Source organism: Oryctolagus cuniculus, chromosome 18 (genome assembly GCF_964237555.1).
Source record: "Oryctolagus cuniculus chromosome 18, mOryCun1.1, whole genome shotgun sequence".
Taxonomy (NCBI): Eukaryota; Metazoa; Chordata; class Mammalia; order Lagomorpha; family Leporidae; genus Oryctolagus; species Oryctolagus cuniculus.
The window spans coordinates 63,377,592-63,402,716 of NC_091449.1; the positions used below are offsets into that span (position 1 = coordinate 63,377,592).

The 25,125-nt window shown below is 50.1% G+C and overlaps 1 protein-coding gene and 2 pseudogenes across 1 annotated transcript in view; 2 read left to right on the forward strand and 1 right to left on the reverse strand.

The window, feature by feature from the left end:
* The window catches only part of LOC100357827 (polycystin-1-like protein 2), a 99,086-nt gene extending 74,467 nt beyond the window's left edge, over positions 1–24,619 (reverse strand). Inside the window, exons 1-5 of the mRNA XM_070062795.1 lie at positions 24,319–24,619; positions 21,468–21,632; positions 20,824–21,009; positions 16,206–16,316; positions 11,491–11,638 (exon numbers count right to left, since the gene is read on the reverse strand). Of these exons, the coding sequence (XP_069918896.1) occupies positions 11,491–11,638; positions 16,206–16,316; positions 20,824–21,009; positions 21,468–21,632; positions 24,319–24,619 (911 nt within the window). The remainder of the gene's footprint in view (positions 1–11,490; positions 11,639–16,205; positions 16,317–20,823; positions 21,010–21,467; positions 21,633–24,318) is intronic.
* Positions 1,569–5,033, forward strand: LOC138846590 (bromodomain and WD repeat-containing protein 3 pseudogene; annotated as a pseudogene).
* LOC138846737 (bromodomain and WD repeat-containing protein 3 pseudogene) lies at positions 5,349–6,429 on the forward strand (annotated as a pseudogene).
* Positions 24,620–25,125: the final 506 nt, after the last annotated feature.

A 25,125-nucleotide genomic window follows, 5' to 3' on the forward strand; every position in this document is an offset into this window, starting at 1 on the left:
TCACCCCAGGGAAAAGACAGAAAAGTAGTTTTACAAACCATGCCAGCAAAGGAGAGAGATACTCACAGCAGAACCAGAGAGAGAGAGAGAAGTCAAAAACCCATTCTATGACCCCGAGACCCAGCAACTCAAGCATAAGTCAGGCATCCAGAGCATATACTTTATGATGCCATTTCTGGGGGTTTTAATCCCATGATGCTGGCAGATCAGGCTGGCAGTTCGTCACAGGTGCTGAAGAGGCTCGGGGGGGAGGGGTCTCTGCACGGCTGCTCATGTTTTATTGCTCAGCTGTGTGCTGCTGATGTGTGTGTGAATTCGTTGTGTAAAAATATGTTGAGCTATTTTTTTTTTTTTTTTGCACTTTTCTGTCCATGCATTATCCTTCGATAAAAAGGTTAAAAGTTAGTCCCGGACTCCATCACCCACTGATCCGCCCTCATGGCTTTGCTATTTGACTTCCATTTGCGGCACATTTTCCTTAAAGGGAAAGCTCATGTTGCCGGTCTTCTCTCATAAAGCCCGGCCATCGGGAATGCCTGTGTCACTTTGTTCTGCCACTCATGAGGGGCCAGCCAGCTGTGTGATGAAACCTCAGACCCAGCAGGGCTTCGGGAAACCGGAGAGCTCGTCTCCCAGGAATCCTCTGGTTACTTGCACGATCCAAGTTCTCTGCGGAGCTCTCTCTACCTCATTTCCCTTCCACACGATGAGGGCGGCCCCAGTGTTGGCAGTCGGAGTTGTTGCAGGGGTGGGGGACCCCTGAAATCATTCGGTCTGGCCCTGCCGAGGCAGCTGTAGGCAGGACTCGAAATGCATGCATAGCAGGCTCGTTTTCTAAGTTGATCATTTTTGTATGGCCTGCAAATGATGTCATAAATATAGAAATAGCCCCTGGGCAAAAGCCTCTCCACCCCTGGATAGTTTGAATGAGACAACAGCTGAGGGAGTATCTGGTATACCATAAACCCAAATCTTGCAGCGTTTCTAATAGGATGATGCGGTGTGCCGTTTAGCCTGCTGAAATACGAGCATTGATATTTGAGAGTACTGCAAAAAAGTTCATGGAAAATGGAATTTAGAAAGTTTGTTTTGGTATATAATTTATTTTATTATTTTTTTAAATCTCTGCATCTGGGGCTGGTGCTGTGGCGCAGCGGGTTAACACCCTGGCCTGAAGCACCGGCATCCCATATGGGTGCCAGTTCGAGACCCGGCTGCTCCACTTCCAATCCAGCTCTCTGCTATGGCCTGGGAAAGCAGTAGAAGATGGCCTAAGTCTGTGGGCCCCTGCCACCTCGTGGGAGACCCGGAAGAAGCTCCTGGCTCCTGGCTTTGAATCGGCGCAGCTCTGGTCGTTGCGGCCAGTTGGGGAGTGAACCATCACATGGAAGATCTCTCTCTCTCTCTGCCTCTCCTGTCTCTGTGTGACTCTGACTTTCAAATAAATAAATAAAATCTTAAAAAAAAAATCTCTGCATCTTAAGGGTCTTCAAAAAGTTCATGGAAAATGCACATTACAGCTTCAGCTCTTCTCTCTGGCTCTCCTTCCTTCTCCGCCTCCTCGGCTCTTGGGCTAGAATAGCTAAGGGTCAAAACGTGATGCGATGAATCCCAGAGACTGAACCTGGGACAGGGAGGGCAGCAGAAGCGGTGGGACTCGTGGGCATGGAGGCTCTACTACAATGGAGGCAGCGCCCCCAACCGCCGCCCTCCCAGCCTCTCCAGAGTGAAGCTCCCAAATCCCCTCGGGAAAAGGATGGCGGCAGCACCTACTCAGATAGAAGCCGAGCTGTACCACATAATCGCCAGGTTCTTGCAGCTCGGACCTTGCAACAAATCTGCTCAGTGCTTGTCCAGGGGCATCCGCTGATTCTGCGCCGCTTAGATTGGGAGGGAAAGAGCACAAAGAAGCTTGGAGGATCTGCATAATTCCCTTTGAACTGACTGTACTGCTTAACCTCATGTGTCCAGAAGAATTAATAATAATTAAGAATATTAAGGTGGCCAATATACATTCTTCCAGACTACCTCCTTAAAATTTGCGAGCGGATTGATCCCTTACTAGATAAGGAAATCCCTCAGAGTGTTCCTGGAGTACAGACATTCCCAGGTGTCAGTCGGCAGCCTCTGTCCCGGGATGCCAAAGCCGGTAAGAGTATACTATGGAGTGGGTCTACTTTTGCCCCTCTGCTTGGAGGCAGACCTCCAGAGCCACCTGTAAATCATGTGAAACCTCCACATGTGAATATCACCTCTGCCAGGCAATTAACCAGAGGGAGTGGCTTCAGCCATATTTTTCCTTCATCTGAGTACCAGCACATAAGAAGCATAGGAGAATTCTGGGACCCTTGTCATCTGTATACTGCGTAGCATTTGACTGAAGTGGGAGAAGATTTTTTACAGGTTCAGATGACTGGTGAAAATCTGGGCTACAGATGATGGATGCCTTCTGACTACAGTTCGAGGACACTGCTGAGATTTCTGACATGGATGTTAGCCATGAAAACACTCTCATAGCTGCAGGAGCTGTGATAAGGTTGTGAGAGTATGCTGTCTTCGAACTTGTGCACTAGTTACAGTCCTTTAGGGACATTCAGCTTCTATTACTTCCAGACAATTTTGTCCACCATCTAAAGGTACAACCAGACACCTGGTGGTACTGATGAACAATTTGTTTCTGGCATGGCATGTAAAAACAATGAAATTTAGGGCTCGCCCAGTAAAATCTACTGAGAGATCCAGCCCTGGACTTCAGATGTCTTGTTCATCTTTAAGCTCTGCTGGTATGTTCATTATGACAGGTAGCACTGACCATGTTATCAGAATATATTATTTGGGTTCTGACATCCCTGAGAAAATTGTTGAACTAGAATTATGTGCAGATAAACTTGTTACTGTTCAGTTCTGTAACAGTTTAAGATTTGTTAGTGGAAGTAGAGATGGAACAGCAAGAATTTGGCAAAATTAGTAGCAAGAATGGAAGACTATAGTGCTAGATATGGCTACTAAAATGACTGGGAATAATATGCCATCTGCAGAAGACAAGGTCACTAAACTGAAGGTGACTGTGGTGGCCTGGGATCACTATGCAGTGAACAATTTCCTTTTGAAAGTAAGGAGATGTTTTACGGGGCAGCTTCTTCGTGCTGCATCTGGACATGATGATGGAGTATTAGTTTTGGAAGCACATGCATTATCAAAGGATCATACCTTTAGCAGGTCACGATGGGAATGTTTTTATTTAGGACCTTGACAAAGAGACCAAAATTAGAAATTACTGTAACATGATTGAAGGCCAAGGCCATGGTGCAGCATTTGATTGTCATTCTTCACCAGATGGAAACCATTTTGCCCGCATAGATTCTTAGGGGCATTTGCTGCTTTTTGGTTTTGGATGCAGTACATAGAATGAAAAGATTCCAGATCAGATGGTCTTCCACACGGATCATCGCCCTCTTATCCGTGACGCCCATAACTATGTATTGGATGAATAGACCCAACAAGCTCCTCACCTTACGTCTCCCCCATTCTTGGTGGATGTTGATGGGAATCCTCATCCTGCCAAGTTTCAATGGCTAGTACTGGGACGAGAAAATTGTAAAGATGAACAACTTAGACCATAGCTGGGATATGTGGCTATTGGTGATGGTGAGGTCCTAGAACAGGTCACTGGACAGCAAGCTAGTGAACAAGATGAAAGTATTCTTGATGGAATAATAAGGGAGCTACAGAGAGAACAAGATCTGAGACTAAATAACGAAAGTGATGTTCCACGTTTTCCAGTTAATAGATCATATTCTGTTAATGGTGCTCTGAGAAGTCCAAATATAGACACATCTTCTTCCTCAAATATTGGGCTCTGACATAGTGGCCAAATTGAAGATGTCCAGCAAGTGCATAGTAATGTTCCCCAGAGCCAGGTGGCCACTGAAAGAGATCTCATGGCATGGGGCAGAAGAATGGTGGCCAACAAACTAAATAATGGGGTTAGTAGGGTACAAGGAGAATGTTGAACAATGAAAGGTGACATAGAAATTAGTCTATATGCAGTTGAAAAGAAGAAAACGCCATCTTAGACTGCTCAAAGGAATGATTATCAGCCTAGCTGTGGGTGATCTTTACGAAGGACACAGCGCAAGCGTCAGCACACTTATCAAACACATCCCAACATGGAACGTAATTCACAAGCGTCATGTCACAGTTCAGGTGAACTGAAAGATTCAGAACTGTTGGCACAAGTGATGCTTCTGTAGAAGACCCTGCTAACAAATGGCAAAGTGAAGGTTCTTCCGCAGATTCAACAAGTGACTATTCTGAGTGCATAGCAGATGCTGGTATAAATTTGCAACCTCCAGAAAGACAAACCAGACAGGCAACACGGAAATTTTGCACCAATTCTGAGGAGGAGAATTTGAAGTCACTAGATAAAAGAAGAAACCTAAACAGACTAGAAAGAAGAATGGACTGGTTTCTATGGCAGGTGAGCTTGGTGAAGAATGGTTTGCCCTCAGTGGATCTTAGATACCATATCTCAACATTCTCCATTTGTTCCACAGATAGGAGATGAGCTTATTTATTTTAGGCAAGGACATGAAGCTTATATGCAGGCTGTAAGGAAATCTAAAATATACAGCGTTAATTTACAGAAACAGCCATGGAACAAAGTGGATCTCAGGGAATAAGAGTTTGTTAGGAATGTAGGAATCCGGGCCAGTGCTGTGGCATGGAGGGTTAACGCCCTGGCCTGAAGCACTGGCATCCCATATGAGCACCAGTTTGAGACCTGGCTGCTCCTGCTGTGGCCTGGGAAAGCAGTAGAAGATGGCCCAAGTCTTTGGGCCCCTGCACCCGCATGGGAGACCTGGAGGAGGCACTTGTCTCCTGGCTTTGGATTGGCACAGCTCTGGCCATTGCAGCCAATTGGGGAGTGAACCAATGGATGGAAAATTCATTCTCTCTCTCCCCTCTCCCCTCTCCCCTCTCCCCTCTCCACTCTCCACTCTCCCCTCTCTCTCTCCTCTCTCCTCTCTCCTCTCTCCCCTCTCTCTCTCCTCTCTCCTCTCTCTGTGTGACTCTGACTTTCAAATAAATAAATAAATCTTTTAAAAAAAAGAATGTAGGACTCAGATATGAGGTTAGACCACCTACACTATGCTCCTTGAAGCTTGCATTTCTAGACCTAATTTCAGGCAAAATGACTGGAGAATCTTTTTCTATTAAGTATTACGGCATGCCAGATGCCATTGATTTGCTAGTACTGCATCAGTTTTTTTTTTTTTTTTTTTTTAGAAGTCATTTTTTTTTTTTTATCTTTTATTTAATGAATATAAATTTCCAAAGTACGTCTCATGGGTTACAATGGACTGCATCAGTTTTATAATGAAGCTAAAGAAAGGAACTGGCAGATTGGTGATGGATTCCACAGAATAATAGGTGATGCCTGTTGGTTAGAGACTGTGGAGAGTCAACAGGCTTTTCAACCAGAGTATCCAGATAGCTCTTTGCAGTGTTACAGTGTTCACTGGGACAATAATGAGAGAAAAGATGAGCCCCTGGGATACGGAGCCGATTCCACAAGGAACTGCCTTTCCGGATGAAGTTGGTGCCAGTTCCGGTATCCCAGGAGGAACTGACTGTTCTGCTATACAAACCCCAGGAAGGAGAGTGGGGGGCTCATTCCAGAGATGAGGAATGTGAATGGGTTATTCAGAGCATCCACCACCTTCTTTGCCTGGATTCTGCCAGCCCTTTTGTCATTCCAATAGATGTCAGTGCCCACCCCTTGTACTGTACTGTAGTTGCTTATCCAGCTGACCTCAGCACCATCAGGCAAAGATTTGAAAATCGTTTATACAGAATATCAGCAGTATTGAGGGAAGTATGCTGTATTGAGCACAATGCTAGGATTTTCAGTGAGCCAGACAGTCCTGCAGTTAAAGCAGCTAAAATTGTGACTGATGCCTCCCTTTGATTTATTGGAGATCAGAGCTGTACTGATATACCGGACACTTCTAATGAAGTTGGAGCAGAAGAACTCAACAGCACTGATGCAGAGGAGGATACAGAACTGGCTGATTTAGATTCAGATGGCCCAGGGACTTCATCTGGAAGGGAGCCCCAGACAGGAATCAAGAGAAAACTACTCAATACATCAGAAGAAGATGAAAGTGTGGGAGGAGAAGAGAAAGAGAGAAAAGAAACAAGAGAAAAATCACACTTGTCCTCAGAGAGCGGAGAGTTGGGATCCAGTTCAAATTCTGAACGTACCTGTGGTTTTGATCCTGAATCTAAATCAACTTCCAGAACAAACCAAGATTATGTAGATGGAGATCATGACTATAGCAAATTCATAGAAACCAGACCTAAAACGAAAACTCAGAAAACAACATGCCAATGGAAATAGGAACTGGAAGACAGGAGGCACAGGAGGAAGAGGCAGATGGGGAAGATGGGGTGGAGGAGGTGGAGGGAGAGGAGGCAGGGGAGGAGGGGGTTGAGGAAGAGGTGGAGGTGGCACCGGGGGTGAGGGAGAGGCAGGAGAGGAAGAGGTGCTTCTACAGGAGCCACTAGAGCCAAAGGAGCCCGAGTTGCAGATGACGAATTTGATACAATGTTTTCAGGACATTTCAGTAGACTGCCCCGAATCAAACAAACAAATCGCATTACAGAAAAGCCTGTGCATGGATTTAAAAATGTTTTTGCACCAAAATAAGCTTATCTTTTCATTCCATTTTTATCCATGAGCTTTTTGAAATTCCCTCATACTTCTATATAAATATTGATTCCTAATTTTTTAGAGGCAACTCAGACAGTTATTTTCTCCTTTGTAGGCTCTCATACTCCTTAACATCATTCGACAGGTATTAGTAACATTAGCAATAGTACGAGCAGAAAGGTAATCAACACAGATCATGGAAACTCTTGGCCCGAGAATCTGGTTCTCTGTAGTGGGCACTGTGGAGCCTCTCCCAGGTTCCACCTGCAAGACTGAGGCACCCAGTGGTGGCTGAGGCTCACAGCTGAGTCCGTCCCCAGGAACTGAGCCAAAGGGAGCTCCTCCTCCAAGGCCACAACCCCGGCCCAGGGACATCCCACATTTGATGGCGCTTGGTGCTGGGGTCCGAAGGTCCCACCCTCTGGCCTCCCTTCTGGACAGCTGAGCAGGTGACAGGTGAACATCTGACAGATGCACCCTCCTTCGCTTCTCCCTCTGCCATCAGGGTCTGTTCCCAGCTCCCACTAGGAGCACTCTCCCTAGCAGAGTCTCCTCCCACAGACTGGCATCAGGGACTCTTCATGACCAGGCCCCCACTGAGCTAGCCAGCATCTCATTTTCCCATAGACCCCTGAACTGCAGACACACCCAGGTGTGCACAGTCATCCAAGGACAGCAGGCTCTGCCAGGCCTCAGCTGCTCCCTTTTCCCTGGGTCCTTGCCCTGTCCCTCCGGTCACCCCTGTAAGGGCCTGTGCTCTGGGCTCCTTTTTGACCAGCACCTCTGTGCTGGTCCAGTTCTCTCCTCTGTGCCTCCTGGCAGCCTGGGTATGTCCAGGTCTTTTTGTGATTCCTTGGTCTTCAGCAAGCCCCGCCTCCAGGACTTGACTGTGCAGAAGCAGCTGTGAGTGATGCAACAGTGCTAGCAGTCCCCAGATCTGCCAGCAGGGGGTGCTTAGTCACTCAACACCGGGCCTAGCTAAACTTCACCCTGTGTAAATCATCCTATAGGGCCCATAATAGAAAGTTTCCCAAGTCAGAGAAGCAAAACATCACCTTGCAAACGAACACAAGGCAAGAAGGAAACAGGGTGAGAAGGAGCTGCTAAGGGAGAGTCCCTGGACCTTGGTTTCTCCCCCATCTGCTCATGGCATTTATCTAGGATGGATGTGGAGGGTCCAGGTTAAAAATCTCTACCTCTTAGAGTAATGAGGAGCTATGCAAAAATAGGCATCTGTAGGCCTATAAGAAAAGCACAGTGATATTTGCACAAAAGCTTTTTCATCTGTATGTTCAAAACTCACGCCATTTTCTGTATTACAGATTGAGAGCTGGGGCTTCTGGGGTTGGGAAGGCAGCATTGGAAGCATCTCCCAGTGTCACTCAAAACGCAAGAGGAGGCAGGTGGGGAGTTTGAAGGTTCACCGAATCTTTTTAAAAAACACCTAGCAGACATACAGAAATGGTGCATATTTGTGGGTATTGTGTGATACTGCGTTATATGAATACATTGTATACTGCCCACTTGGGGTAAACATATTTATCCTTTTAAGTAGTTAACATTTCTTCATAGTGAAAACATCCCAATTCCTATCTTCTGGTGTTTTTTTTTTTTTTAATAGAGCAACAAGTTTTAAAGCAAAATTAGATAATTTGGGCAGGGGAATGATACCATCTATTTCTTTTGAAAGAGGGAAATAAAATGCTAGGGGCTTAGGATGAACATCCAGAGAGTTTGAAAATGTAAAGCCTTGCTTATCATTCTCTTAGGTGTTAATCACAGAGACAGTTCCGGAGAGTAACAAGCCAAACAAATCCCACTGGACTCACCATCCAGAATGGACAAGTGTCAGCCTTGTGTTCCGTTCACTTCTGGCTTAGAGCAGAGTTTATCACTGGGAAGTCCCAATGTCACTAAGGCAAAGCTACCCACTCTCAAGTTTGACTCATGCCAAATTTGAGTTGCATGAGATTTTGGGGGCTATGAGACTGAACAACTTAGCACTCATTGCTTTCTTCATAAAATGATAGAGAGAAACATGTGGGACAATGCCAGGGGTATCTGGATCACTGAGGTGTTTTCCCTGTAAAGCATCATCTCTCTCTCTCTCTTTTTTTTTTTTTTTTTGACAGGCAGAGTGGACAGTGAGAGAGAGAGACAGAGAGAAAGGTCTTCCTTTGCCCTTGGTTCACCCTCCAATGGCCACCGCGGCTGGTGCGCTGCGGCCGGCACACCGCGCTGATCCAATGGCAGGAGCCAGGTGCTTCTCCTGGTCTCCCATGGGGTGCAGGGCCCAAGTACTCGAGCCATCCTCCACTGCACTCCCTGGCCACAGCAGAGAGCTGGCCTGGAAGAGGGGCAACCGGGACAGAATCCGGCGCCCCGACCGGGACTAGAACCCAGTGTGCCGGCGCCGCTAGGCGGAGGATTAGCCTAGTGAGCTGCGGCGCCGGCACAAAAGCATCATCTCTTAAAATTTCTCAGTTTACTGCGTGAAGCGGTCAAAGCAGCTCTTGCTCTAGGTGTGGCAGGGAGAGAAACACGAAGGCCAGGGCTGTCTCAGGGCAGCAGCTGGGACTGGAACCCTGGCCTCTGGACTCCATTCTATCTGGAGTCAAGACAGCTGTAGCCTCAGAGGGCTGCTGAGGTTGAGACCTGCACTCACTGGGGCAGCTTGGGCTGGGCCAGGGTGGCTCCTATGTGCCCCACCTTGCCCGTGCTGCGCTCCCATGGGGCTGGATTCAGAGTCTCCAGCTCCTGCAGAAGAGGATTGGAGGTGTGTGAGGTTGGGAGAGGAGCATCTTACCTGGGTACCCTGATATGCCTGCAGATTCATATTGAATTGGGGAGCGAATGCTGATATGATGCATTAGCCTGTGGCATTGTTCTGCATGTTTCTTCCTGTTTTCTACCAGTTCATCAACACAATGCATATCTCTTCTCTCCAAAACCCGAGGAGGGCTGGAGACTCAGGGATGCTGGGGCATCCAGCAGGACAGAATGGGACTCGCTGCAGGCGCAGGGAGGGCTCTGAAACGTTGTGAATTGGGGTGAGTGTCTGTGAGGATGGGCGGTCACTCTGATCCCTGGAAGACACCAGTGACAGTGTCCCCAGGCCCCAAGGCTGCCTATGCTATGTCCCTCCAGGGCCCAAGCACCTGGCCTTGACTGCCAGGTCGTCCTGACCTGAGTGACCTCCCTGCCACTCCTTCCCCTGGTTGTGTGATTTTGGCAACACTGCCACAACCCCTTCGTGCTTCAGTGGCCTGGTCTGTAAAACCTAGGTGATGATTACCTCGGGCAGAACCATCTCATGGAAATGCAGCAGGAGCCACATGTGTCATTCTAAAGTTTCTCATAGCCAATCAAAGTTGGGAGAAACAGTACAACCAATTTTAATAATTTCTTCAACCCAGTATTTCAAACATATCATCACTTCAACATATAATCAATATTAAAAATTGTGTGATATTCACATGTTTACTTTTGGGGGGTGGGGAGTAACTTTCTCTTCCTGTGTGTTTGATACCCACAGCAGATCTCAGCTGGAAGCAGCCACATTTCAGGTGCTCAGTGGCTCATGGTTGCTATAAGAGGTCTACAGGCCGGCACCGCGGCATACCGGGTTCTAGTCCCGGTCGGGGCGCCGGATTCCGTCCCGGTTGCCCCTCTTCCAGGCCAGCTCTCTGCTGTGGCCAGGGAGTGCAGTGGAGGATGGCCCAAGTGCTTGGGCCCTGCACCCCATGGGAGACCAGGAGAAGCACCTGGCTCCTGCCTTCGGATCAGCGCGGTGTGCCAGCCACAGCGGCCATTGGAGGGTGAACCAACGGCAAAGGAAGACCTTTCTCTCTGTCTCTCTCTCTCTCACTGTCTACTCTGCCTGTCAAAAAAAAAAAAAAGAAAAGAAAAAAAAAAGAGTCTACAAACAACTCGTGGGCAATGTGTCATGGGAAAACTATACATGGATTTCAAAAAATGTATTGCACTAAAACAAACTTACCTTTTAATTTCATTTTCCATGAACTTTTTGCAGTCCCTCCTTGCCTTGGACAGCACAGTTGTAGCCCAGAGGGCTGTTGTGAGAGTTGGGGGGATTATGTGTGCACAGCTGGACAGTTATCAATACTACTACTACTACCATTTTTATTCTCAGCAACAAAAATGTCCCCCACACCCACATGGGCACCCTCCTTGCCTCCTTCCTGCCTTGTTGTGGGAGCAACCCCCTGAGCTGAGATTCCTTGCAGAGCCAGGTCAGAAGGAGGCGACTCTTGTGTCCTGATTCTCTCGATGGCCTCCAGGAGGAGAGAGCTCGTGTGCAGAGTGTTTGCAAAAACAGCAGCCATCTCCTCCCACCTGTGCACGCGGGCCCCTCAGCCTTGTGGCTCCAGGCTTCTGCTTCCAGAGTCTGCTTCCAGAGTCTGCTTCCCTACCCCTTCCTTTGGCCCATGAGATACTAGAAAACGCTATGCAAGTAGATACTGGAGGAGGATTTCACGTGGGGCCTCGCTCTCATGCTAGGCACCGTTCTGCCACCCTGTGGATGAGCCTTGGCCCCCACCTATTGGGTGATGAGCCAGCACAGCGTCCCTAGCTGAGCCCCAGAGACTTCCTAGACCAGCAAGGCCAGCTGGGGTCAATCCAGACACGAAAAGCCACCCCGCTCTGCAGAGAACCATGAGAAACCGCGTCTAGTACATTAAGCCACCAAGTTGTAGGGCGGCTTCTTACGTGGCAGCACCGAGGTAACCCCACCGAGGTAACCCACCTCTTACCTGGTGGGGTAGTAGGGATCCACAGTGTGGCCGTCTCCCATGCTAATGATACACGACAGGTTTCCGACGTAAGGAGTGAGGAGCCACGTCAGGGAGATGGTGACGTTGTCAAAGACGACGCTCTCGGGGGACACGGCCAGCTGCAGGCCTGGAGAAACACAGTGGCACGTTTCTGTTTAACGCCTTTGCTCTCCTGGCCAGTGTTTTTATGTGGGCCTCTCCAAGCCTTTAAAATTTTACTTTTTAAAGTTCTTTGGAATTTTATTTTTCAGTCATAGGTAATACACAACCATGATACAAAATTCAGAGTTCAAAAGGGTTTGGAGTGACAAGCAGCTTCCTCCCCTTCCCTAGTTTTGTGTAGAACCTGCTGTTGTCACCATAGCCTGGTCCCCTTCCAGAACTTTCTGCCATGCCAGCACAGAGGTGCCTTTTTGTTTACACAAATGGTGCATGCTGCATTCACCATAGACACTTCGCTTACCTTGGGTATTGCTTTATAAGACTAGAATTAGAATTTCCTTGCTATTTTATCCTCTTTTTTTAAAGATTTATTTATTTACTTGAGAGGCAGATAGGGAGACAGAGAGAAAGGCTGGTTATCTCCCCAAATAACCGTAACAGCTGGAGCTGGGCCAATCCTAAGCCAGGAGCCGGGAGCTTCTTTAAGGTCTCTCATGTGGGTACAGGGCCATCCTCCACTGCTTTCCTAGGCTGTCAACAGGGAGCTAGAATAGAAGTGGTGCAGCCAGGACTTGAACCAGTGCCCATATGAGATGCTGGTGCCACAGGCAGATACTTAACTACTAGTCCACAACACCAGCCCATATTTTTATTATTTTAGGATTTATTTAGGTGCTGGTACTGTGGCACAGCAGATTAAACCCCCAGCCTGCAGCACTGGCATCCCATATGGGCACCGATCCCAGTCTGGGTTGCTCCCATTCTGATCCAGCTCCCTGCTAATCCACCTGGGAAAGTGGTAGAGGATAGCTCAAGTCCTTGGGCTCTGGCACCCATGTGGGAGACCCGGAAGAAACTCCTGGCTCCTGGTTTCAGATCAACTCAGTTCCGGCCATTGCAGTCATTTGGAGAGTGAACCAGAGGATTGAAGACCTTTCTCTTGCAGTCTCTACCTCTCTATGTAATTTTTCCATCCAGTGGTTCACTCCCTAAATGGCTTCAGGGCCAGGCCAAAGGAACTGGGAATTCCATCCAGGTCTCCCATGTGAGTGGCAGAGGCCCAAGCACTTGGGCAATTGTCCACTGCCTTCCCAGGTGTGTTAGCAGGGAGCTGGATTGGAAATGGAGCAGCTGGGACTTGAATCAGGGCTCATATGGGGTGCTGGTGTTGCTGATGGCCTAGCCTGCTGTTCTACAAAGCACCAAGCTTTGTTATTTTATTTTATGTTTTTTAGGATTGCAGGGCTCATCTTATTTACATACTTTTCATAACAATGGGTAACTACAATAGATTAGTTAGAATAAAGGAACAAAAATAAAAGATATTGAACAGCAATATTAAATCCAATAATCTTTCTGATGTTATTTTTAGTAGCTGTTGACTCTGACCTCATTTATTTAGCCAGGGTTCTGCTGATTATTCAAGTATACTTTTATTGCGGTTAAAAAGACAAAGGGCAAAACTCTAAGAAACTCTGTTGGACTAAAGTGTGGTGAATCACTGTAATCCTCTTAGGTCCATTAAAGTCTACAAAATCTTGACCTTGAACTTCAGGAGTTGAAGGGCGAAGTGAGAGAAGTAGAATCTTCTGGGTCTGCACACAGCCCCGGGCTCAACTGTGCAGCACCATCCTTCAGTTTCCAAGCACAAATCAGAAGGGAAAAGATGTGAAGGGTCTTCAAAAGCTTCGTGGAAAATGGAAGTGAAAGTTTATTTTTGTGCAAAAAAATTAAATGTATGCATACTGAGTAAGGATCTTCAAAGGGTTCCTGGAAAGTGGGTATTATGAAAAAGTACATAGATTTCTTTCTTTCTTTCTTTCTTTTTTTATTTTTGGTAGCAAAGTAAGCTTCCCTTTTAATCCCATGTTTCTGCTAACTTTCTGAAGTACTGTGAGGTGCTGAATACAAATGGAAAGACCTTTCTGGAGCTAGCTGGAAAGCCTTCCCAGCTGCCTCTGGGTGCCTCGGCGCTTAGGAGGCTTCTGGCACGGCCCACAGGGGCTGGGTAAGCCCCTCCTTCAGAGCACACAGGCTCACGAGCAGCGGGAAATCCGTCCCAGTGGACACCAAGCCCCTTTGCCTAGAGACATCTGCACTAAGGGTGGCAGCTCTCCAGAGCTCCCCTTGGCCACTGGCAAAATCACAAAATAGAAATCGCTGCCCAGAACTCCAGGCCCGCTGGCGCTTCTTAGTCCAGGCACGTCCAGCACCATAAAGCCAGTGGTCAAGCTTGTGCCTGCCGCCACCCTCCCCCTCCTGCACACTGTCCCGGAGCATCCTCCCCAGGATCCCTGGATCCTGCTCTCTCCGATGGCCTTGGGGATCCCAGTGTTCCCTGACTCATCTTTTTCCCTGCGGAGCTGCCTGGCCCTACTGCTCACGACCTCAGTAGAAGTTGCTGTTCTGAGCAGTTTGCAGATGCCGGCACAGTGCGGTTTCACAGCCTTACGGGGACTAGGGTGCTGTTCGTAGGAGGGCGCTTGGATGCATTAGTTTGGAGGGCAATCTGGCACTGTCTGTTAACATTCAACACGCACGCAGCCTGTGACGCAGTGTTTCCACAGCTAGGGATCTCGCCTCTAAAAATAATCCCAGGCATTTGTCAAGATAGATGCCCAAGAGGCAGGCATTCGGTAGTGATCCCAGTGCCACCAGGGATGCCTGCATCCCACCGCAGAGTGCCTGGGTTTGAGTCCCGGGTCCTCTTCTGACTCCAGCTTCCTGCTAGTGTACATACCTGGGAAGCTCAGGTGACAGCTCAAGTAGTTGGGTCCCCCTAACCCCGTGTGTTAGACCTGGATTGAGTTTTAAGCTCCTGACTTCGGCCTGACCCAGACCTGGCGGTTGTGAACCTTTGGGCAATGACCCAGCCTTTCAGACAAATAAAAAACATTTTTAAAAAGATACATGCCCAAGAATGAACACTGTGGAGTGAGATGCAATGAAGGAAAATGCGAAGCAACCTAAATGTCCATCAGTAAGGAACTGGTTCAACAGATCTTAGATACTTTCTTTTTTTTTTTAGAAAAATTTTATTTAATAAATATAAATTTCGAAAGTACAACTTTTGGATTATTGCAGTTTTCTCCCCCATAACCACCCTCCCACCTGCAAACCATCCCATCTCCTACCCTCCTCTCCCATTCCATTCTTCATTAAGATTCATTTTTAATTAGATTTTAGATACTTTCTAACAGGATATGTGGTAGTCATTGAAAGAGTAACATACTGACTTGGGAAGATGTCCAGGATATATTTGTAAGTGACAAGGAAGTTCAGATGTAGACCATGTGTTTAATATGACCATAATTTTATCAATAATATATATTTCACACATAGGCACGTCTATGCAAGCATTTTAAAAAGCAGAGAGGAATTCGTTCTAATTAACTGTTTCCTTATACGGAATAGAATTATTGAATTGAAGGGAAGTACCTTTCTTAATCTACAGAACTTTTTACAGATTTAGTTAAAGAGAGAGTATGTGTGGGGCTGGCATTGTAGCACTGCAGGTTAAGACACTGCCTGTGTTGCCACCATCCTGTATGGGTGCCAGTTCAAGTCCTGGCTGCTCCATTTCAGATCTAGCTCCCTGCTACTGTGCCTGGGAAAAGCAGCAGAGGATGGCCCAAGTCCTTGGACCCCTGCCACCTACATGGGGGACCCAGATGGAGTTCCAGGCTCCTGCCTTCGGCCTGGCTCAGCCCTGGCCATTGTGGCTATTTGGGAAGTGAACCAACAAATGGGAGATCAATTCTCTCTCTCCCCCCTGCCCCCCTCTGTCTTTCCCTTTCCCTTTCTCTTTCAGTGACTCTGCCTTTGAAAAGTAAACAAACAAACAAACCAAAAAAACTTCCAGTGGTAGTTCACTCCCCAAACAGCCCCAGTGGCCAGGGCTGGGGCAGTATGAAGCCAGGAACCAGGACGCCATCTTTTCTCCCTGTGGGTGGCAGGGCCAAAGTACTTGGGTCATCTTCTGCCTCTCCAGGCATAGTAGCTGGAATGTGGGTCATTAACTGAGCAGCCAGGATTTGAACCAACACTCCAACGTGGGCTGTAGTGCTGCAAGCAGCAGCTTAACCTGCTACACCACGACACCCACTGCGTCCCCCCATAAAACTGTTATAAACTGCAGGAATAGATTATTTTTATGACTTGCAAGATTTGTGTTTTTTGAAGCCCCTGTGTGTCCCCGATGGTGAGCGGCGGTGGGGGAAGCGTGAGCGGTCTTGTGTTTTCTCCCATTTGGGTGACCTGGCTGTTGCTGCTATGTGCATCAGGTCAGCCGCATGAAATTTAATGTGAAGGAGCTAGGGTTAAACAGATTTTCTTTTTACCCTCTCTCTGGCTCAGCTTCTGCAGTAGGAACTTCAAACTCTTAACCCCAAGAGGTTATGTGGGTGGGAGGCCAGGCTGCCGGGAGCCTCAGCACAGAGTGGCTGGGTGCCTGGGCGGCTGCTGCCCTGCTCCAGGGAAGGCTGGCAGAAACAACAAGGGAAACCCAAGGCCCAAGCAAACTGGGGACTCACCTTCCCGGCACTGGTACTGCACCCACAGGTAGCTGCCCCGAGTCGGGCACAGGTCTCCGAAGTAGCTCCCATCTGCTGCCACCTGGCACGCCTGCAGTCCCTGGCACTGGCCTGGGGAGCCCCACACCAGTGGAAGCAGGAGTGATGTGCAGGACAAAAGAAGACACGTTCAGCAGGGCTGCTCAGGGACGAGCCCTCCCTCATCTGCCCGCTGTCCACCCACCACCAAGGACCAGGCTCTGGACTAGGCAATAAGGGGATGGGGAAGTGGGACTTCTGCCCTCAATAGCTCCGGGTCTAGCACTTGGTTCTCCAACCACAGCATGGACCAGCTCCCCTGGAGGGCTTGTGAAGACGCAGGGCTCCACACACACCTCAGCGGGGCTGGTCCAGTCCAGTGGCTGCAAGCAGCAGCCGAGAGCCTGTCTCACAATCTCCCAGAGCCCCCACTTTGAGAACCACGGGCACAGAGCATCTACTCAAATGACTGCAGGGGAAACCTGCACCCTCAGAACCAGCGAAAGGGGGCAAGCGGAGGAATCCTGCATCTCTCAAGGCTGCCAGGTGCCCCCAGCAGGGAGCAGCATGGAGACCCAGAGTCTTCAGAGCCACCCAACCCCCTCCCTCTACCCGTCTGCTGTGGAAGCCCCAGGGAAGTGGCCTCAGAGCATCCTCATGGCTCTGCCCGCAGCACCTGGACATCATGGTCTCTGCTCTCCTTCACCTCTCAGCTAACCAGGCTTGCTCTTGGATCAGTTTCAGTGTTCCTGTGTGGCTGCGTAGCCAGACAAGGCCTCCACCCACCCCTGAAAACCTCCAGGACTAGATTCCTCCCCACTGTCTCTTCCCTACTTCCTGTTATTATGCAGATGCTGGTGATGCCACAGTTGCACCTCCTCTCCAGCTCAGTCTGGAGTTTCTACCTGTCCGACTGTTTACCTGACATCTCCACTTGGATATCACTGGGTGCCCCAGGTTCCTTGTGCCCTAAACTGAGGTCTTGCTTTCTGATCTGAGCTACATTTTGTCCCTCCCAAAAGATATGTTGAAATTCTACCGGGTACCTGTGAGCATGCCTTACTTGGAAATAGGATCTTTGCAGGTGACATCAAGTTAAGATGAGGTCATTAGAGTGGCCCTTAATCCAGCCTGATAGGTGTCAGGTGGAGCAGAGATCCCAGCACTGTATCCACAACCCTGGGGCACTGAGCTGGCCAACCCCAGGAGCTGGAGGAGGCAAGGGAATGTTCTCTGACCATGTCCCCCTGCATCTTGGACTCTGGCCTCCCAGACTGTGAGAGAAGGCTGTTCTGTTGTTTAGAGCACCCAGCTCACGGGGCTGTGTCACGGCAGCCTTGGGACACTCGTGTGCCCTCCAGCCCCGGTAGCTGCTCTTGCTCTGCCCCTGCTGTCTCAGCACCTGCACCTCCTGCACCCTCCCCAGTGAGTGAGTCGGCCAGCCTTCCTCTGCCTCTGGAACCCTCCCACTTCTCTCCACCACTGCACCACTAGTGTCTCCCACCTGGGTCCCGGATGCCAGCCTCCTAGTTGTCTTCCAGCCCCAGTCTGGACTCAGAGCAGCCTGAGTATGGCCAGGTCTCTCCCATGCTCAAACCCTCCAGTTACTCAGGATAAAGTCCAGGTCATGGGGACCCTCCCTCGCTCCATGGGCAAAGGAGCCACTCCGAGTGCTGGGCAGTTTCCCTCTCCTCCAGGCTCTTTCTCACCGCAGGGACTTTGCACAGGTCCTTTCTGCTTTCCGGAACACCTCTGTGCTGTCCCTGGTTGCCTCCTCACTCCCCTCTCGGAGAAGTTGGCCACCACGGGATCATTAGCCCATGGATCTCCGCCTTGCCTTGCTCTACTTGGCCCTGCAAGGATTTGGGTTCCTCAAGCTCCCTTGTCCCCTGGCTCTCAGGTAGGCACTGGCAGAACATAGGAGGGCAGTGTGCTGCTTTCCAGTCACTGCTGTAACTCACAACCACACACTCAGGGGCCTAAAAGCAGTGTGGATATATTATCTCACAGTTCTGAAGGTCAGGAGTCTGGCTGGGTTGGACCGGGCTCTGTTCAGGGTACCCCAGGGCTGGAGTCAGGCAGTTGGCAGGGCTGCCCTCCTTCCTGGAGGCTTCAGAGAAGAATCTGCCTCCCATCTCATTCCTGTTATTGGCAGAATTCAGCCCTCAGCTCCTTGCCTGTGGCCCCTGCGTGTCAGAGCCAGCAGTGGCGTATGGAACCTGTCTGTCTCACCCTTGCAATCCCTCTGACTTCCCTCCCACATCTCTTCTGCTTTTAGCCAGAGAAAGTTATCTGTCTCTAAGAGATCATATGTTTACATTGTGCTCAGACAGATAATCCCAGATAATCTCCCCATTCTAAAGCCAACTGACTGGCATCCTCCGTTACACCTGCAGGGTGCCTTGCACCATGTGAGTTAATACGGGGCATGGCATCTCATCACACCCCTGGGCTAGGGATTAGGGGGAGGAAGCTTGGATGCCATAGGTCTGCCCACTGCTACGGGAAGAGGTGGATGCCAGATATGCCCTCATCCTGTCTCTCCCAGCAGCTCCTCTGTAGCTCCAGCTGCCTCTGGGCAGGGCCCCCTACCTTGTTCCTGTCTCCCACAGGACAACCTCTGCCATGGTTCTGGCACCCACTGAATGGCTCTGACTTCTGGTTTTGATATGATCGTCTCCTCCGCTCTGACTATTCATCTGGTGCTTAGGGGTGTGGCGACTTCCTGCAGCTCATCTCGGGGCTGCAGCTGCACCCCTTATTTGCCTTCTCAGCTCTTCTCAGACATGGGAAACCAATCCCCTGCCTTAAATTCTCTCTGTTGAAAGACTTAGTGTTGTTTCTTGATTGTGTATTCCTACTAAGTGCTCCATAGCACTAGCCTATAATCTCCAAAATGGTGGAAGAGTTTTCAACAGTCTCACGGGTTCATCTCCAGCACAGCACAGAACACTGCCCTGCACACAGTAGGTACAATATTAGTTTCGCACGGTGAAGTAGTAGTTCTGACTCCCCTCTGGTGTTGGATGGATTCACAAGGCCCAGATAGCGTGCAGCACACTGTTGGTGCTCAATCAATGTCTATTGGCTGACTGAATAAATATATTCTCTGATCCCACCCAGTGGGGGCGGGGCTCCCCTGTGTGTGCTCTCTGGGGCTGTGGCTGCCACGGCTCTGACACCTGCAGCTGAGCCTTTCAGCCCCAGCATGCCCCAGTGATGGAGACTCAGCCGGCTGCTTGTCCAGCCCAGGCCCTCCTTCCTCCAAGGCCACAGCTTAGGATCACAGGAGCCCTGAGCAGAGTGGGAGAGAACCAGCCAGCTGATGCCTCATGCATGCTTCCAGGGAGCCAGGGCAGCACGTGCAAGATGAGACATGCTTCCTGAAGCGGGGGAGGCAGATGGAAGGTTCTGGAGTACTAGGCACCCCTCCCTGAAGAGTCAGAGGGTCTGTGGGCAGAGGCTGAGCCTGCACGGAGAAATCCCAAAAGCCCTGTGTGGGAGGCTGGGCCCAGACTGCGGTGTCCTTGTTAAGCTGAGAAGCTGTGCACCACCCTTCCCAGGACCCTGCAGGCTGGACAGTGGTCACTGTTGCCAAGGGGAGAGGACTCTCCGGTGTCCAGGATGATGGAAGTCTCACAGGGCTTTGCACTTCGTAGGAGAGTGCAGGGAGCCCCTCCTCCACCCCTTGAAAGTAAATCCTGCACTCTGGGCTTGGGGGGCATATTTGACCTGATTTAGAAAAACAAGCCCTAGAGAGAGTCTTCCCCCGTGAACAGGAGATGCCACCGGCACTGTCTGCCTCAGCATCATTCAGACAGCAGACACTGGGGAACAACTCATCCGTCTCCCACCGGGAGAGGAGACAAATGATGGTGCAGGCATACAATAGACGAAACTGGTGAACCGGAACAACGCGTGTCAAGACGGATAATACGTCTCAAAAATATCATGCGGAGCAAAGCACGGAAACCGACAGCAAAACAGAGAAAAAAAACCCACACTGCAGAATGACACACACTCGTGCCGTTTTCATCCACGTGAAAACCCTGCAAAGCAGTGCCATGTGATGCTTAGGGCTGTGCGCAGAAATGGGGCATCATCAGAGAGCCGGGCACACGCCCCGCGGACGCTGCATCCCTGACGGGCACAGGACCCCCAAGGGGCTGTGCCAGAGTCTTGTCACGGATTCACTTTTAAAATGAGGGACCTTTAAGCAAACGCTGTGTAACGTTGAGACTGGATAGAGTTAAGCAGCGGGTCCATGGGAGTTGGTTGCAGTATTTTTATTCCTGTCTCTAGGTTTGAAATATTTCATAATTTTAAGAAAAAAATTCAAAGCGGTGTTTCCAACACCCAAGTAGGGTGGGGAGCTGAAGGCCCCCTACCCAGGGTGGGTTCGATGCTGGCTGGGGGGGGTGGGCTCGGCCTCTTGGATCCCTGTGTGCTGCTGTGGGCAGGGCCAGGCCAACTTCCCCACAGGCTGGAGCACCGAGGTCAGACCTGACGATGGTGAGGGCCTTCCAGAACACTCTGCTGGGCCCAGCATTCCCACACCGCCCTCTCGTCCCAGCCCGAGCCGCAGAGCCCTGGGGCCCACCTGCCACCTCGTCCTTGACACTGAGCCAGGTGCATTCCTCTTCCAGAGGCGAGGGCCGCCTGGTGTTCCGAGTGCAGTAGTGGGGGGTCTGGCGCCCGTAGAGGGCCGCTTGGATCTGGATGACCTCCCCGGAACCACAGTGCAGGGTGGCGTTGAGGCCCTCACAGGCCAGGTGCCGGCCGACCCCTGTGTGCAAGGGAAGGCGTCACCTTAGGGGACTCATGGGTACAGCTGGGCAGGTGCCCCACTGATGGGGAGCAGAGTGGCCATAGGGGTCAGGGTTGTGAGATGCAAGAACATGGCAGGGAAGAGCGGATGGGAGCTGGGGGGGGGGGGGAGAAGGAGAGGGAGGGAGAGAGAGAAAGGGAGGCAGCATCATGTGATTAGGGAGAGTCACAGAGACTGAGCAAGAAACGGAAACGTCAACAGTCACAGATGGAGGGAGAGGAGGGAAACAGACGTGGACAGAGACCCATGCAGGGGGAGAGACAGAGACTGAGAACCAGAAAGAGGGAGGAAAGATCAAGAGAAAATGGAAAGAGAGGGAGAGGGACAGAAAGTTAAGGTGATAGAGTGATGGAAGCAGAAAAAGGCGAGGAGCAGAGCAGGGGAGGGAGAGGAGGCCCTGAGATGGGCCGGCTCACCAAACTCGCAGATGAAGGCGAAGGCCTGCGCACAGTCCCCCGAGGCAGCCCACTGGGAATCAGGGCCTCTCCCGATGTAGCCGCAGGTGTTGGGAGCAGGTGCCGCCTGTCCGCTGTGCCAGTTGCTGTAGCTCACATTCGACGTGTCCAACCAGGTCCCTGGCCCTGGGATGGGAACACAACCCCGGGACCTGGCAACTCTCTTTCTACCCCTTTTATAGAAACGTGAGGCTTGGCTCAGCTCTGCCCCCAGTGTGCACTAGGTGCTTGAACAGTGTTGAGGGGCTGAGAGCCTCTCTCTCCCACACCAGCGAAGGAGCCCTTCCCCACCATTGTCTTCTAAGGCCCAAATATGAAGATTGGGACCCCAATCCAGAGAGCCCGTAGAGGGTGGCTGGATTAAAGAGACGACCCTTCCAGCTGCAGAACCTGAGCCAGAAATGGGTGTGGGCTCTTGGAAGGCCTCCGCCCATGAGCAGGGGTCCTTGTCACACACAAGTCATCAGTGGGGAGCTGAGATGCAAGCAGCTCCCCTTGCTTCAGGCCCCTTCAGACCCCTGAAAGCCCAGGACATCACTTTTGAAGAGGTGGAGACAGTGTGCACACGTGCCTGTGTGTGCAGCATTTCAGGGACAGCAGGGAGCTGGAAGACACCTGACATACAAATGCACGGTGGGGACTAGCAAAATAACTCGTACTTTTTTTAAAAAGAAGAAATGTATGCAAATGCTTTTAAAAATTCAAATGGTGCAAAAGTGTATAGATTGAAAACCTCCTCTGAACTCTCCCAAACTCCGAGCTGCCCCCTTCTGCCGTATTTCTTGTAAATTGCTCCAGGCTGACTTTTATGCACATACCAGCATTTTGAAAAAAATTTTTTTGGTTTATTTTCATCTACTTGAAAGACAGAACAAGAGAGGGGCAGGGATCATTCATCTGTTAGTTCGCTCCCCACACGCCCACAACAGCCAGGGCTGATGCAGGCCAAAGTCAGGAGCCAGAAACTCCATCTGGATGTCCCACGTGGGTGGCAGGGGCCCAGGCGGTTGGGCCATCTTCTGCTTCCTCCCGGAATGCCAGCTGGGAGCTGGATCAGAAGTGGAGGGGCTGGGGCTCAAGTCAGCATTCCGACATGGGACACGGGCATCCGAAGTGGCCACTTAACCATGGCACCGCAACATTCGCCCCCCATATACCAGCATTTATGACTGCCTGAAATCTATTGACACAAATGCTATGTTAATTGAGTACTGTTCTAGTTCTTGCTTCTTAAAAACCATTAAATATCAGAGGCTTCTATATGTCAGCCAGCTTAGACCTGCCTTGTTTTCTGTAACGGCTGCACAGCATCCAAGAGGAGGTGTTGATTGACCGAAATCCTTTCGCTGTGCACAGGCAGATGCTCCATATGCCAAAATTTGATGCTGTCACCTCAACAAGTCAGGAAAGTGTTCAACAGACATTGCTTGAAGAGGCATCGTAAGAATTCAAATTCCCTTGGCTGTGAGCTGCCTTAAATGTGCTTCCCCAAATGCCTGGTTTTTTTTTTTTATTTATTTATTTTTTTGATAGATAGAGTTAGACAGTGAGAGACAGAGACAGAGAGAAAGGTCTTCCTTCCGTTGGTTCAACCCCCAAATGGCCGCCACAGCCGGAGCTATGCTGATCTGAAGCCAGGAGCCAGATGCTTCCTCCTAGTCTCCCATGCAGGTGCAGGGGCCCAAGTACCTGGGCCCTCCACTGCCCTCCTGGGCCACAGCAAAGAGCTGGACTGGAAGAGGAGCAGCCGGGACTAGAACCCGGCGCCCACATGGGATGCTGGCGCCGCAGGTGGAGGATTAACCAAGTGAGCCACGCTGCCGGCCCCCCAAATGCCTGTTCATTAAGACATTCCCATCCACTCCAGTAGATTTCTGTGGAGCTCAGTTCACACCAAGCTACTCGTTTCTGAAACCTGGTAGCTTCTACAGGGACAGTGAGAACCCCTGGGACCACTCTGACGTGGCAAATGTCAGGCTGGAAGATTGTCCTCAGTGGACCCAAAGTTTCACTGCACTCCCCTAGCCACCTCGCCTTGAGCAAGCCGGCTCCTCTGCATTTTCCTCATCCGTAAAATAAGAGTGGCCGTGCCTAGCTTGTGGGATCGGTGTGAGAAGTAAATACAAGTGCTGTCTGTTCTCCATTGTGTGTAGACACCAGGGAAACAGAGGTGTGGATATGGTTCTGCCCTGGGAGGGTTGACAGTCTAATGGGAGGAAAGACACTTGCATAAGCAGTGCCCAAAGCGCTCCAATGGAAGTATGGCTGGAGTTCCCTGGGTGCAGAAGGGCTCATCTGGCTGTGCTGGGTTGGGGCAAGAGGCAAGGGTAAGTCGGGGTTTCCAGGAAGATCATTAAAATGAGAGCGTCTAATGTCACTGGGGCTGCACTAAGCACTTGATCTGCATCAATCTCCTAACAAGTGCAGAAAGACATGGGGACATGCTTTGGAAACAGCTTAGTCATGCTTTTATGAGACTCATTTTCTCATTGTTTGCTGTAAGGATGAACGTGATAATGGCCAGGAGGCACTCAGAATGGTGTCTGGTACTATTCCAGCAAGAATGAAAGAAATCCCAGCTGGTGTTATCATTAGGTGCATGCAAAGCAATGGACAGTTCTAGAATGCCAGCTGTGTTCCCAGTTGTGTGCTAGGGACTGTACGTGAATTATTTCGTTTGATTCATAGAAACACCCAAACGGAGATCATGACTCCCATGAGGATTGGGGTGTGGGAATTTGTTCCGTAGAGCTCTGGGTGAGAACTACACTCAAGTTTCCCGAAAAGCATGCGTGGCTGTCCCAGCACCTACCTTCCGAGGTCCCGTTCTGCTCCAAGCTCCCTGTGAGTCCAATCCACCATTCCCTGTCCTGGGAGATATGCCTCTGCAGAAAGTGCTGTGTGTCTTCATCGCGAATGAAGACCAGATGGCCTCCTTGGCCCTCACACCAGCTCTGGGCATCACGGAAGGTGTGCCCAAGTGACACAAACTCATAGCAAGCATCTCTGAAGGCCACCTGGCTCTTCGGGCAAAAGCTGCCCTCCACTGGCTTAGCCACGGTGGCTGCAGACCTCAGGGAGAGCACCAAGAGTGCCAGCACTGCTGCGTTCATCCTCGAACCACAGCTGGAGCCTCTGGAGGAAGCTTGCTCCCAGGTGCTCCATATGCTGGTGCCTCCCCACCCCCCCATCCATCCATCCGCCATCCATCCATCAGCCATCCATCTTCCTTTCTCTCTTTGCATCAAATAATAGCAACTCCCTTTTGTTTAAGAAAAGAAGGCTCAGGGTGAATGTGTCTGTGTTTTTGCTTCACCCAGCTCTTTGTTCAATGCCTGTTCCGAAGCCAATTCATTCATGAATTGGTCTTCAGAAGTGATAAAGCTGCTTGTCTTCTGGTCAACTGTTAGCATCCGATAAAAAGTCCTTGCTGATTTTATGTTATTACCCTGAGGCCGAAATGCCTCAGTCATCAGCATATGGGAAGGGTGTGATAAGACGAAACTGTCAGGAAAGTTAGAGTTATGGGATGCTGGAGCGGCTGAGCTCCGCACATGTCCGGTCCTACACAATGGAGCTGGCAGCCATGGCCCATTGGTAATCATTGTGTCCCCAGCAT